This window comes from Macaca mulatta, chromosome 7 (assembly GCF_049350105.2).
Source record: "Macaca mulatta isolate MMU2019108-1 chromosome 7, T2T-MMU8v2.0, whole genome shotgun sequence".
In the NCBI taxonomy this organism is placed as follows: domain Eukaryota; kingdom Metazoa; phylum Chordata; class Mammalia; order Primates; family Cercopithecidae; genus Macaca; species Macaca mulatta.
In genome coordinates, this window is record NC_133412.1 from 124096703 (window position 1) to 124112253 (window position 15551).

A 15551-nucleotide genomic window follows, 5' to 3' on the forward strand; every position below is an offset into this window, starting at 1 on the left:
ATTTCAAACACATCCTTAGACTTGGGGCTTACAACTTTCTTTGTTCGTCTAGCACGTAGATGGAAATATCCTCTCTCAACCTGAGCAAGTAGATGGAAATAGACCCTGGGACCATGTGCAGCTGTTCTTCTCTCCTCCTACCTCTCCTCCCCATCTTTGATCCCTCCATCTCCACATGGCATGGCCCCAGAGTCGCATTCAGAGCTTCCCTGAACAAGTTCTGTGAGATTCCAGACCAAGCTTATGAAGAACTCCAGGGGTAGAATCGACATCTGCTTGAAGCTTTCTCATCATGCAGGGTGTGGCTCTGTGAAAACCCACCTGTTGCTGGCTCATCAGTCAGGCTTGGATCCTACTGGTCCTTCCTGAGCTAATTCCTCTTCTATCTTGATGTGTGTGAATCAGAAACTGAGCATTCCAGCCAGGTGTGGTGACACAGACCTGTAATCCCAGCACTTTGGGAGGCTGAAGTGGGGGAATTGTTTGAGGCCAGGAGTTTGACAGCCTGGGCAACATAGTGAGATCTCATCTCTATACACACATGTGCCTCCACCCGTGCATGCACACACACACACATGCACACACACGTGCGTGCACGCCAGGCATTGTGGTGCATGCTTGTAGTCCCAGCTACTTGGGAGGCTGGAGTGGAAGGATTGTGTGAGCCCAGGAGTTGAAGCGAGTTCAAGTACAGTGAGCTATGATTGCACCACTGTACTCCAGCCTCAGTGACAGGGTAAGACCCTGACAGAAAGAAAGAAAGAAAGAAAGAAAGAAAGAAAGAAAGAAAGAAAGAAAGAAAGAAAGAAAGAAAGAAAGAAAGAAAGAAAGAAAGAAAGAAAGAAAGGAAGGAAGGAAGGAAGGAAGGAAGGAAGGAAGGAAGGAGGAAGGAAGGAAGGAAGGAAGGAGAGAAAGAAAGAAAGAGAAAATAAACATTCCCAGAGCAAGTATAAGAGTGTAACAGGCAGTGAACAAAATCCCTCTTTGCCCTGACAGTTCCATGAAATGAACTTGTCCTCAAGGAAAACTGCCCTTTCGTGAGAAGCGTGGGTATTTTCCCCCAGACCATCCTACTGTCTTCAAGCAGATGGGTTTCCACGCACTCTCTGGCGCTGACAGCCCCCTGCTGTGCCCTCTGAACACAGACACTACAAAAAACCCATTCCACCTCTTAAGATTTGCACCTTGCCTCCAAGATGAAGCCTTGATGCTGGCATCCGAATGTATCCAAATAAAACCTCATTCTCTTTCTTCCTCCTTTGTTTCCACACGTGCGTGCCGTGGCTTCCCTAGAGCAGCTGTGGTAGACAGTTCCTGCTCCCAGGAGACAGCTGCACATTGTAAACATGCACCAAGATGTAAACCTGTACCAAGGTCAAAGTTTCAAGGTGTGAACTCCTTGGTACAATGGTGAGGTTTTGTTACATGCTGGTACGTAAACAAAATACCAAAAAGGTCTTAATTTTTTGCTACATAGAATAATTGTGTTCATAACCCCACATGGACAGACACATCATTAGTTAAAGGGAGCCAAAGAAATTATTTCTATAGTAAGGGTGACAGGGTGGAGGCTGTGAGGATGTTGGGGGTGGATGGGGAATTGGAGACAGGGAGGCTTCAGAAAAAGAGAAAAAGAAAAAAGTGGGATCTAAGTAGGGGAAAGCTTATAGTCTTCGTGAAAATCAAAAGCTGTGGCTGTCAAACTTTTGTGTTAGTACCATGGTGAAAACATATTTTACTGGGTTGTGCGCGCCTCCCGCCCGCGCGCACACACAGATGTATGATGGAAATCAATCTAAAATAAAATGTTGCATAGCTAGCTATAAGCGTAGGATCTCTCTCTCTCTCTCTCTCTCTCTCTCTCTCTCTCTCTCTCTCTCTCTCTCTCTGTGTGTGTGTGTGTGTGTGTGTGTGTGTGTGTGTGTGGACGCGAACAGCGGGCGGATCCGGGCGGAGCGCACCCTGGGGCTGCGTCTCTGGCGTCGCACCAGCCGGCCTGACCGCGCGTGGGAGGAGGGCGGGCGCGACGCCGCCGGGGCTGGAAGGTCGCGGGCGGCTGCTCCGGGCTGCAGCTCCCGCGGCGGTGGCGGCGGCTCTGGACACTGCACGGGATGGACGCGCAGGACTGCCAGGCTGCCGCGACGCTCGAGCCGCCCGGGCCCCCAGCCCATGGCTGCGTGGCCGCCTGGTGGGACATGGTCGACCGCAACCTGCGGTGAGTACGCGCCAGGTCCACCTCTGGCCGTGCCCCGACGGCTCGGGCTGCGCGGGAATGGGGCAGGGGGCGAGGGTGCGGCCGAGGCCTAATCCCCTCTGCCGGCCCGGGCCCAAGGCCCGGCACTGTGGCTCCCGGGGGACCTCGGCGGCCACCTGCGAACTCTAGGGCTCTTTGATTGCCCTCAGTATCCTCAGCCTCAGTCCCAACCTGGACCAGCGATACTCTCAGGTTTGGTATTTCAGGAAGTTATAACTTTTGGGGGCGTCTGAAATACAGATGTCAGGGAGATGGCTGGATTCCTATACCAATCTCTATTATCTGACCATTTAGCTAACATACAAGATGGATCTGAATGACACTAGTAATAGTGACAATAGTAATATATGTTGTAATCTTGGACGGGGTTCTCTTAGGTCAAGGGCCTATCTGTGTAGGTGGAAAAGGATGAGAAAATCCCTACCTAGTTCCCTGAGTGTGAACTCCCTGGCACGTATTTAAAGAACACACCTCCAGTATGCTAAAGACGTATACAGTGTGTTGAAACCATAACTTGGTATTACCTGTACCAAGTTCTTACGTTGTTTAAATCTGAAATGTATCAGTGGGTGTTTTGGTTTTTGTTTCCGTTTTGTTTCTCTCATGGATCCTCGGTTTAAACAGTAATCTTAAATTACCGGAATCCACCAGCAACATATTGCCAATCTTGTTCGCAATGAAGCCAAGTATTGGTTGGGGATCCTGGACCCAGGATATGTGGGTATTTCATTTAGTTTTGTTGGTGTGGGAAGGTATTGGCATTTTCACTTCCCTCTTTCTATTCCTTTTGTTTAATTTGTGCTGATTATAAAATATCCAAAAATAATATCCAGACACAGGAGACCTCACTTTGGAGTGCCCAGACAGAGTGATGAGGACAAACAGGGATCTTTTCTCTCTCTCTCTCTCTCTTTTTTTTTTTTTTTTTTTTGAGGGTTTCACTCTGTTGCCCAGGCTGGAGTGCAGTGGCACAATCTTGGCTCATTCCCAGGGCTCAAGTGATCCTCCCAGGTCAGCCTCCCCAGTAGCTGGGACTACAGGTGCCTGCCACCACACCGAGCTAATTTTTGTATTTTTTGTAGATATGGGTTTTCACTGCATTGCCCAGGTTGGTCTCAAACTCCTGGAGCTCACAGGTTCCACCTGCCTTGGCACCCCAAAGTGTTGGGATTACAGGTGTGAACCACTGCACCTGGCCTCTTTTCTCTTCTATTCTTTTTTATTCTTGTTGCAGACAACAGAGTGCTGGCAGCTCTGCAGGGGCCCAGTCACCTAGAACCCATGCCTTCCAGCTCTGTGTTGGATCTGAACACCTGGCAGAATGTCCTGATTGCACTTGTCAACTGCATATTAACAGGACTTCTCTCCCAGAGGTGGGGATTCTGGGAAAGTTGACATCTAATGTTTCTCACTTTGACGATCTCTGTGGAATTGATGGCCGATTATTTAACATTTATTTGGCAGTAAATGGCATTTATTAGGCAGAGAATCAAAGTTGCACTTCACATTCATAGAGAGTAACCCACTTTGTTGATAATGGAGTGGGAGATGGGGAGTTGGGGACTATCTATTACTTGCCTTACTAACTGGTGAAAAAAGTCTCAAGAGACACTTCCTGAATAAAATACTAGCGCATGTCTTCATCTGAGCAGAAGATTATCGGTCTAATGTAAGATGTGCTGAGGCTGAGGCCCACACCCATTTCCACCATCCCAAGTCCTCTTTGATTCTTGGAGCCGGGTTCGTTTAGATGAGCAAACCTTCATGGAGGGCTTGTCATGCCCCTGGCCCTGATCATGGCCCGGGAACTAGTGAGATGTGTTGTGAGACCTAAGAAGAACATTTTTTCATATGATTTTTTCAATGGCCATTTTTTTAATGCCTTGGGAATCTAGTTATTTATATTATAAATTTTTTTATCAAATCCATTTGCTGCTTAAGGTGGATGGGCCAAGGAGAGTAAGTCTCCACCTTACAACTGGTTTTCTTTAAATTAGAAAAATGGGGCCAGGTGTGGTGGCTCATGCTTGTAATCCCAGAACTTTTGGAGGCCAACGTGGGCGGATCACGAGGTCAGGAGATCAAGACCATCCTGGCTAACACAGGGAAACCCCGTCTCTACTAAAAATACAAAAAATTAGCCAGGCGTGGTGGAACACACCTGTAGTCCCAGCTACTCTGGAGGCAGGAGAATTGCTTGAACCTGGGAGGCGGAGGTTGGAGTGAGCCAAGATCATACCACTGCACTCCAGCCTGGGTGACAGAGTGAGACTCCATCTCAAAAAAAAAAAAAATAATAACAATAATAATAAAAACAAAAGTGGAAAAAGTGCTCCAGAAGGAAGCTGGGGGAAACCAAAGGTTTATTTTCCTCCTCATTTCCCCCTATTCCACCCCAAGTCATTACAATCCTAGATAGTGCTCAGGAAATGTCCATGAGTAGGCTGATAAATCTATTCATTCTTTCCACAGGGTTGGTTCTTTATGATCTATTGGACACTATTCTAGTCTTGGTCACACAGCAGTAAATAAAACAGACAAAAGTCCTTGCTCTGTGGAGCTTACATTGATTCATTTGCAATTCTAAGTAAAAAAAAAAAGAAAATGAAGTCCTTGCTCTTTCCTCCAAAGCTACCAATAAATGTTGTCTCCATTTCCCTCACAAAATAAAATGCACTTTCTTTCCATTTTCAACCTACGCGTCAACAAATATTTGCTGAGCTCAGCCCTGGGCTGGACAGAGTGAAGTGTAAAGGAAGCATTCTATGCCATGTTGTTCTTGTTGTCTGTGGCCTGATAGAGTGGGGAAGATAGGGCTAATAATGGGAAAGCCATCAGAGAACAATTCAAGGCCAGCTGAGGCCCCGTTATTATTTGTGAGAGGAAAGACAAGAGAGGAGAGGTCACCATAGGATGATGTCTCCAGGAGACTTTGACAAGAAAGAGATACTTCCGTGGCCATGAAGGAAGAGGGTATTTGGTTGGGAGGGTGTCTCCTGGTGGTTGGTGACAAACAAATGTCGACTGAATGAATTGGCACATAGGTTGAAGGTACATGTCTTAATATTTGAAATAGTAAATGTAGTTAGATTTGGGCTTCCCAAAGTTGGTTTGCAGAAACCTCTGAGCATGAGTGATTCACCCTGTAGCAGCTCAGACTCCACCAGCTTCCACCAGTAAGAATCATACAGTGAGGTTCTGAGGCCCCTGCGGGATGCTGTGCAGTTACAGCTGCAGCTGATCAAAGGGCAAGCAAAAGAACACCAAAGCACCAAGGTGGCCGTTTGATGTGGCTGGCCGTTAGTGGGGATTGGGCTGAAACTGCATCCTCTGCTCAAATAAGGTCTATTAGCCACTGGTGACTTTTGATCCCCTACTGATCTAGGGGAAGTCAAATTGACAACCCCTTAGTTAAAAGAAGCTGCTTTGCATTATTGATGCTCGGAGGATCTGGTCACTCTGTTCTCTTCCTGCAGTGCATCTCAGAGAAGTGCCTCGAGCTATTTGAGAGAAGAATTCTGTATGAATTATTCCTTAAAAACAGACACACATTTCCCTCTACTGCCTCTGCTTCCCAAGCAGACTTTCAAAACATAACTTAGCGGGAGACTACCCTGCCTACCTTCAAAAGACAGCTTAGTGGGAGACTAACAGGCAGGGTGGAGGTGAGTGAGGGGAGCTTAGAGGGAAGCCAGCAGGAGCCAGCGGCTGGAAGGAGGCACAGTTCAGCCTCAGGTTCAATTCTGTCCATTTGGGCTTGATCTGTGGCTCAAAGTGGCTTCTCTGGGTTTTGATTTCTTATCTCTAAAATCAGAACAACAATGTCCTCTCCTTCCTGCCGCCTTCATGGCGGGGGTGGTGGGGTGCTATTTTAAGGTATTATGAAACAATCATTTTCATTTCTTTCTTTCTGATTTTATGAGTAGGCAATTGCCTGTGTATGATGTATTTGAAAAATCTATCCATTACCCTTAGCCCACATATCTTTTCCACTTCTTGCAGAACTGCTGGAAATTCATCAAAGATTCATTATCTTCTCTCTTTGTGTCTCTTCCAAACACATATAAGTGCTCTGATTTTTAATTCATTAACACTTTGGGGGAGTTAAGTTTTTTAGAGGTCTTTCTTTGATGACTTTGTTATCAGAGGGCTCCTGAGAATACAGGAGCAGGAAGGAGGAAAGAAGAAAGGACCGGACCCTGGGAGGGCTAAGGGCAGAAAGAGATCTTAAAACAAGATTGTCTACCAGCAGAATTTTGCCAGAGGTCAGCCTTGTTCCTGGGGTTCATTTCTGCTTACATGGATGTCACCAGGACTGTGACATCCTGGAGATCCTTACAGGACTATGGGATCAGACAGACTTGGGTATGTGCGGCTCTGCCATTCATTGGCTTGCGACCTTGGAAAGATTAGTTAACTTTCCAGTCTCATTTGCAAAGCAAAGGTAATAATTATCTTCCAAAAATACCTCTGGTCTGGCAGAGAAATCAGGGCAGGGGGAGACAATTTATCAAAAAGGCTTTCTAACCTCTCGACCTTACCATTTGATTATGTTAAACAGTCTTAACAATGACCTCTCACGACATGGAAAGGGACTTATTTAATGGCTAATGTGGGCAAAAACTGGAAGCAGGAGGTGATGACATTGACCTCCTGTATCCCTCATTTCTCTAAGACCCTCACAAGAGAAGTGGCTTGAGACAGAAGTGTCCTTAGTGACCCCTCATGGACAAATCGTCACTTGTGTGCTGACAGCTCCTGATTGGGTGGTTTGTGTCACAGGGAACAATAGTGTAGGCAAGATGTGCACGCGCCCATCCCACTCCCTGACCAAGCTCCAGCCCTGTGCCTCATGGGTCCCTCTCTTCCAGGGATCTCATCTCAGAAGTGGGGTCTTCTAACACTGGTTCATTTCTCCTAAGATGCGGCCAGAATATAGAGGATCTAAGGATTATTCCCTCACTGCCTGAGACTAATGATAAGAATAGCTAACACATATAGTGCAGAATTGTGATATAATTAAAAACTGTGGCAGCTGTTAAACTGTCTGAATCCTGTTTACTGGTGACTTTGGGGTCCAGTCTCAGCCTTCTATGGGGCTACAGTAAGGGACCAAACCTGGCTGTGGTGCAAACATTTCCCTTCCCCTCCTGTCCCTGCCGTGTCCTGGCTTTTTCAGCTGCTGGTTGGGGCCCTGCCTTATTGCTCTTCTTACCTGGTTTCCCCTTAGTCCCAGTCTTGACATGCCGTATAGATAATTCCATGTCATTGTGTAAAAAGATTTTGCTTAAATACCAACTGACCTGGATGGAATTCCCACTGTTAGTCTCTGAAATTTGGGGGCAGATCACCTGAGGTCAGGAGTTCGAGACCAGCCTGGCCAACATGGTGATACCCTGTCTCTACTACAACAATTAGCCAGGCCTGATGGCGGGTGCCTGTAATGCCAGCTACTCGGGAGGCTCAGGCAGGAGAATTGCTTGAACCCAGGAGGCAGAGGTTGCAGTGAGCTGAGATCTTGCCATTGCACTCCAGCCTGGGCAACAAGAGCAAAACTCTGTCCAAAAAAAGAAAAAAAAAAAAAAAAAAAGAAAGAAAGAGAAAGAAAAAGAAAAAACCAAGACAATTGGATTAATTTCGAAAACCTTGTGTGTTTCCCAATATCTTGCAGATCTTTTCCACACTCCTGTTCAACGCTCGGACGAAAAATTGCTGCTCTGTATGACAGTTTTACTAGTAAATCCTTAAAAGAACATGTTTTCCCTCCTCTGATAGACATGTTAATTTATTTTAATTTTTGTAAGTATGGACCTTCCATAAATTTGCCTATATATTTTTTTTTCCCCAAATAAAGACCTCACTATCCTTAAAGTTGTGACGTAGTGAAAAGACATGTCAGCTGTAAAATTGTGGCTAGACTGAAATGGTCTGAAACTTGTTTAATATTGACTTTGAAGTCTAGCAGGAATCCCTGCAAACTGTTGGAAGTAAAGAGAGATGCATGGCCTTGTGGGTGAGGGTTCCATTCAAGAGCTGACTTCAAATTAATTCATTGTTAATATGGTTACCTAACTGCTTACTGTATTCTCTGCCTTTCCCCTTCCTCTTCTTATCTGCATCCCTTAAAGATGAGAGAGAGAGAGAATAGTGCTGAGGTAAGGAATCTATTTTTCCTCTGGTTTTTTTTTTTTTTTTTTTTTTCCTGCTGAGCTATGTGTTAGTCAATTTAACACAGTCCTTCTAGTTCTTACCTGCTTGCCTCCTGGTGTGTGTGAATTCTGGACATTTCTTGCCTGTTGACTGATGACTAGGTTTCACTGAAGTATCAGAATACTTATTATTTTCTTCTAGGCCTTTTTACCTTCTTAGGAGAATGGTCTCCTCTGCTTTTAGCCAGAGACAAGGATAAGGATTGAATTACTCTGTTTCTGTATTATGAGCTACCACACTGATGCTATTTTAAAATCTAGCTTTTGGGTTTTTGTTTTTTCCCCTCTTCTGCAGGCTAGTCCTAGTTGATAAAGTAAAATACTCTGCTAGGAGTTTAGTGTAGTAGCTTGCAACTTAGAAGCCTGTTAACCTATGTAGGCTAATTCCTTTCTTTGATTGTGATTAAAAGGCATGGAATTTGATTCTTGGAGTTGATAATGATTTTTACTTTCCAGTCAAAGCCCCATTTCTTGTGGATTTAAAGAAACCAGAGTTAAAGATTCCTCACACAGTGAACTTCTACCTGAGAGTTGAACCTGGGGTGATGCTAGGGATCTGGTGAGTGCACGGATGGGACACTGGGTTGCTTGATGGGACAGGTTTTCCTGTTAGGACGCAGAGGAGCAGTGCTGTGTTCCCCGCCCATGGAGAGGTCAGTGCTCCTGGAGGTACCTGGAGGCTGTTTTCTATACCTTCCTCTTCTGTTGATTTGCTTGATTTTGCTTTCTAAGAATTTTGCTTTGGAGTATAGACTTTTAAGTGTTGCCTTGGCTTCTGGCCTCACCCACCCCTTCTGCCTTATTCCATACCACCTTTGCCTTCATGCCTTCAAGTCCAGACACACTGCCTTCCCAGGACACGCTCTGCCCTCAAGGCTTCCTTCTATTTCTCAGCTCCCTGCCTTCCCTCTTCTTGCCTTGCTAACTGTCTACTCATCTATTGGATCTTACTTCAGTTGGTAATTTTCAGGAAAGCCTTTCCTCACTGCCCATTTTAGGTATGTGCTGCCATGGCCACCCATGCTTGTCCCTTTTGACAATTATTCCCATTGTCATGAAATAAATGTTTGTGTGATGATTTGGTTAATATTTGTCTTCCTTACAAGACTGTAACTTCAGCAGGTGATAGACTTTGTTGGTGGGTTTTCATTGCTTAGCACAGTGCTTGGCACATAAAGGACATTCAGTAAATATGTCAGATGACGTCATGAACATTCTATTGTCTTACAATGCTAACCTTACCATTTCTTCTGTTTAGTTGTAATACTCATTCTTGGCTGCCAAGTTTCCAGTGATCTGTTTTCTATTTCATCTCCCTGAGTTCAAACCTTTGATCATAAAATGTTTAAGAACCAACACGTAACTTCTTCTTATTCTGCAGGGTACAGTTCATCCAATAGTGCTGGAATTTAGAAATCTTTTTATTCTTTGCTTTTGCCCCACTGGTCCTTGGTTTGGTGAGTCAGCTACCTCGTCAAGATCAGCTCATCCAGCAGGCAGCAGTGCCTGTATTCTGAGTACAGAGGCCCTGGGGATGATGGCAGACTTTCTGCCCTTAAATGATGGAGAGGACAGAAAATTTGTCACCCTTAGCCAGTTCCCCACATCCCATGGTGACATGTCATATGGCAGTGTTCACATTTGCAGCATTTGTTGGTTTAACAAAGTGGAGAAAATGGAACTCACGCAGACATTTAAAATCACAAGGTTACTTGGTTTCTGGAGCAAAATGGTTTAGTGTTTTAGTTCTTTTCTCTTACATAAACGGGTTTCTTTTTAAATTATTTCCTACTTGTCTCTTCAGCCAAATTCACGGCAGATGGTAAATATCTATTATCTTTTACTTGTTTCCCTTTTTTAAAAAACAATTTCAATGTACCTAAGAACAGCAGTCTTGGAAAATTAGCAGGTGCAGAAGTCAGAAGAACTAAATCAGTAAGTCATTAAAAGGCGTCTCTGTGCATGGGGACATGGGGTAGGGCCGTAGTGGTTCTCATCATAAGACATTTTGTGGTGTTAGATTTTTATTTTTACCATGTGCATATATTACTCAGATAAAAAATTAAAATATATGTATATATATCATAAGGAGAGCTTCAGCCTTTGGCAAGGATAGATAATTCCTCTTACTACATTTGTTTAAACCTCCCTTGCTCTTCAGGCACACGGTCCCCAGCTGCCGGGAGGAGGAAGCCAAAGGGAAGGACCGTTGCTGGTACGAAGCAGCCCTTCGCGATGGGAACCCAATCGTTGTTTATCTTCATGGCAGTGCAGAACACAGGTCAGTGGCTCTGCTTACGTGTTTTTTTTTTCAAGAGATTGAGCGCATTTCAGCCCCACGGGGGAATGAAGAAGGACAGGGCTCTGTTTTTAACTCTGTAGGCATGCCTTCACATATTTCTTTTCCTTTGTTGAAATCTGAGGGTGTTCTGGCAATAAGCTTCGCTTGAAAAGATTATTCTATATATAGAATAATGTGGATCCCTAATTAAGAAGGAGAAAAGAATAACTCTTCCAAAAGTTGGATGTTGATTTTAAAGAAAGTGATTCTTTCGCTCCCTAAGAGTGTCTGAAATGATGGATTTAACCCATGAATGACGGGAAAGGGAATAGGCACGCATTATGGGGGAGAGGAAGAGCCATTTCCAGATGAGAGATTTTTCAGAACACTACAGGGGAGAGTCCTTTATTTAACTTTAATGTTACTAGCTGAAAATATGACTCCTCAAGAGAGGTCACATGGAATTCTGACCACAGGTACTGGGGACCGTCTGACTAATTCTAATCTAGAATAGCCATACCTCAGCCCATTCTCTGTAGTCCCAACCTCGCTTTGTAATAAAGAACATCTCCCAGGAGTCTGGCTCCCCTTTGATGTGCTGTCAGAGCCCTTCTGGGCCTGTGTAATTATGCTGGGTGATGATCACCCGCTGTGACTGTGCCCCTTCAGCTTGGGGCAGGTGCGATGTGCCTCGGAAACCCACAGATCTTCTCCACGTGGGGAGGAGCACCTGCTTGTGACTCCCTTCCTCCTCGTCTTTTTCTGGCAGGTGACTTGCCTTTCTCAAGACTCGCCTTTTCTCAAGAGACTTTCTTGATGTGTACATTTTAGAGCCACATTTACTGAAATTTCCTGTGAAACCCAGCATTTTTTTTTTTTTTTTTTTTTTTGAGACAGAGTCTCACTCTGTCACCCAGGCTAGAGTGCAGTGGCGCAATCTTGGCTCATAGCAAGCTCCGCTTCCCGGGTTCACACCATTCTCCTACCTCAGCCTTCTAAGTGGCTGAGACTACGCTGGAGGTGCCTGCCACCATGCTGGGCTAATTTTTTTGTATTTTTAGTAGAGATGGGGTTTCACTGTGTTAGCCAGGATGGTCTCGATCTCCTGACCTCGTGATCCGCCCGCCTCGGCCTCCCAAAGTGCTGGGATTACAGGTGTGAGTCACCGTGCCAGGCCCGAAACCCAGCATTTTTACATAGTTTAACTTTGTATTGATTTTGTAAACTTGGGCATGATGTTACAATGTATTTATTTAAAGGACCTTGTGGATCACACAGCATGTCTGCCCCTCTGTGTAAATCCATAAGTGCCCTCAATGAGCCCAGATTTCCTGGCTCTGGGATCAGACGCAGCTTGCTTTTGTTCTCTGTCCAGAAGTTGAGTTTTCTATCAGCAGTCCTGAGCTGCAAGTAATGAGTACCAGACAGTACTCTCCTCAAATGGGAGATTACAGGGAACCTGTCGAGGCATCAAAAGCAGTGGCTCTAGACTTGAGATCTGTGGAAGCCCCAGAAGGCCCATGAACTCCTCTCCACAATTGTACATAAAATTTGAAGTATGGGTACATTTTTTCGTGGGAAATGGGTTCATAGCCTTAACTAGAAGTTCAAAAGGCTCCATTACATATACATACATATACATACATACATTACATACACATACATATACACACATACATTACATATACATACATATACATACATTCTATCTTAGCCAATGTAATGGCTCTAAGATAGAACTCAAATAAATGACTTTTAAGAATTCTCTGCCTTTTGATGAGTAGTTGCCAGGGCTTGGCGGGTTAGGGAGGAAGGAATAGGCAGAGCACAGAGGATTTCTAGGGCAGTGGAAATCTTCTGGATGACACTACAATGGTGGATACATGTCGTTATACATTGGTCAAAATCCATAGAATATCCAACACCAAGAGTGAACCCCAATGTAAACTAGGTAATTTGGATGATAATAATGTATCCATGTAGGTTAATTGATTGGAACAAGTGTACCACTGTGGTGCTTCGGATGTTTATAGGGAGAGAAGGTTGTGTGTGAGTGAGGACAGGGGTTATATGGGAACTCTGCATTTTGTGTTCAATTTTGTGGTGAACCTAAAACTGTTTTAAAAATAAATTTTATTAATTTCTAAAAAAAATAAACAGGTCACAAAGACCATCAGGCTTCTTCCTGAAAATACAGGTCCAATCTTATTCTGACAAATGTTACACAGAAATCTCAGTCACAATAAAGATTACAACTACTAACTTCTTATTCACAAACTTAAAATAGCATCTACAATACAATTAAATTTAAAAATTCTGGAAAGAACCTTGTACTTCATCATAATAAAACTGAATTTGTGAGCCGGGCATGGTGGCTGATGCCTGTAATCCCAGCACTTTGGGAGGCCGAGGTGAGTGGATTACGAGGTCAGCAGTTCAAGACCAACCTGGCCAAGATGGTGAAACCCCATCTCTACTAAAAATATAGAAATTAGCCGGGCATGGTGGCAGGCACCTGTAATCTCAGCTACTCGGGAGGCTGAGGCAGGAGAATCGCTTGAACCTGGGAGGCAGAGGTTGCAGTGAGCCGAGATCATGCCACTGCACTCCAGCCTGGGTGACAGTGAGACACTGTCTCAATAAAATAAAATAAAATAAAATAAATAAAATCGAATTTGTGGTTGCATTAGTATGGCGACATAATAAAAGTCTCTGTCTTTTGAATGATCTTTGATGCTTGCTTATTAATGTGGTTAACATAAAGCAGACTATTTTTGGGGAAAAATAATTTTGGTGCCTACAGGGCTGTGAGCCTCTCCCCTTCACTTCGTCTTGCACTTAAATGGCAGAGTGGACAGGGTATAGGCAAATCTTAGTCTAGTGCAGCCTGACGACATCATCCCTTGTTCTGAAAGTCACTTTCTGGAAACTATTTTCCTTTAGCTTCTAAGAGTATTCTTAGAAATAAGTTTTACTGTGTAGAAGTGAAAAAAGGTGGATTATCAGCGCTTCATCAAATGCTTGTATTGAGAAGCGCTACAAAGATCTGGCCAGACCTCACCGAGAGGAACGCCGGCCCAGTGGGGAGCCATTGATCATTCACCCTGACACATCTGAGCTGGCTCTGACACCAGAAAGCATTCCCCCTTCTCCTAGTTATTTATTCTTCCAACCTGAAAGAGAAAGGCGTGAGCTCAGATACCAGCAGCAGACAGTGATTGTTATTGAACTTGTCAACATCATTCCTAATTCTTGCTTTTTTTTTAAACTTCCTTCACAGGGCAGCTTCTCACAGACTGAAGCTAGTAAAGGTATGTCTGAAGCGGCCTCAAAGCACCCATTTCATAAGTCCTCATGAATGCTGTTCGATAGTCATAAGATTGTCCTCAGGCCCTCCGTGTGGTTGTCTTTTGAGAGGTCTCTAGGGTACTGGTCAGGGTGGGTTGTGGTGTCTGGGGCTCAAAGTCCCACCGGTGGACTTCTGCTCCTACACTGATCAAAACAGAACTGAGCTTCTCTAGGTCCCTAAGTACCTTCGTGAACTTAATAATCTCATTGCCAAATGGAGGCGAAGGCATTTTTATTTGCTTTCTCTGAGGGCTGGGGGATGGGTTGAGAGAGCTTTGTTGTTGTTGCTGTTGTTTTTGAGATTCTGTTGCCCAGGCTGGAGTACAGTGGCGCAATCTCCACTTACTGCAACCTCCGCCTCCCAGGCTCAAGTGATTCTCCTGCCTCAGCCTCCAGGGTAGCTGGGATTACAGGCGCCAACCACCACGTCCGGCTAATTTTGTATTTTTTAGTAGAGACAGGGTTTCACCATGTTGGCCAGGCTGGGCTCGAACTCGTGACCTCAGGTGATCCACCCACCTCGGCCTCCCAAAGTGCTGGGATTATAGGCGTGAGCCACCTCACCCGGCTGACATTTTTATTTGCTTTCTCCGAGGGCTGGGGGTTGGGTTGAGAGAGTATTATTAAGGTGCACAATGGTCACTCCTTTTAAAAGAAGCAACCTTTTTAGTTTCTAGTGGTTATAGGCTAAAGACACAGAATGTCTGCTCTTAAAAGTCATTCAAGGCTGGGTGCAGTGGTTCACGCCTATAATCCCAGCACTTTGGGAGGCTGAGACTGGGAGTTCAAGACCAAGGTCTCAACTTCATGAGACCCTGTCTCTACAAAAAAATTTAAAATTCACCGGATGTGGTGGTACTTGCCTGCAATTCCAGCTACTCAGGAGGCTGAGGCGAGAGGATTACTCGAGACTGGGAGTTTGAGCCTGCAATAAGCTAGGATTGTGCCACCACGCTGCAGCCTGAACGACAGAGTGAGGAGACCCTGACTCAAAAAAGAAGTCATTGAAACCCTGGCTTCAGCCCATGTAAGGCTTTGTAGAGTAGCATGGTGGCCACACTTGCTCTCCTCACTCCCTGCTGCATGACTCTGGCTTGTTGGGACAGCCCCTGTGTTTCCAGGCATGCAGAAGACGGCAGGCTTTCCACTTAGCCATATCTTCCTCAGAACTGGTTGAGCAAGCTGCCTGTTTATCCTCTTCCACCCTCTGGTTAGGTCATCTCCGCTGCAGGTGACCGGCTGTTGACCACAGGGACTTGGTCTCTCCTCCCACATGCTGGCTCCCATCTCGGAGTTCTTTCCTGGTCAAACGATATTAGTGGGGCCCAGAATCCTGGCAGTACCAGTATCTCCAGTGCTTTCTTCATCCTCCCTCCCCTGTGCAGACAGGAAGCTCCTCTCCTGTCCCCTCCCCTCATCCCCTTGTGGAGCAGCAGGGGTCTGGGTGCAGCGTTACCCA

At 45.2% G+C, this 15551-nt stretch overlaps 1 protein-coding gene across 2 annotated transcripts in view; it reads left to right on the forward strand.

The window, feature by feature from the left end:
• The first annotated feature begins 1772 nt into the window (after window positions 1–1772).
• The window catches only part of ABHD12B (abhydrolase domain containing 12B), a 30792-nt gene continuing 17013 nt past the window's right edge, over window positions 1773–15551 (forward strand). Inside the window, exons 1-5 of one of the 2 annotated variants that reach the window (XM_001102076.5) lie at window positions 2010–2215; window positions 7926–8053; window positions 8920–9022; window positions 10625–10744; window positions 14025–14055. In XM_001102076.5, the coding sequence (XP_001102076.2) occupies window positions 2112–2215; window positions 7926–8053; window positions 8920–9022; window positions 10625–10744; window positions 14025–14055 (486 nt within the window). In that variant the 5' untranslated portion in view covers window positions 2010–2111. Of the gene's footprint in view, window positions 2216–7925; window positions 8054–8919; window positions 9023–10624; window positions 10745–14024; window positions 14056–15551 lie in introns of both variants that reach the window. The other variant, XM_001102161.5, reaches the window with a different exon arrangement.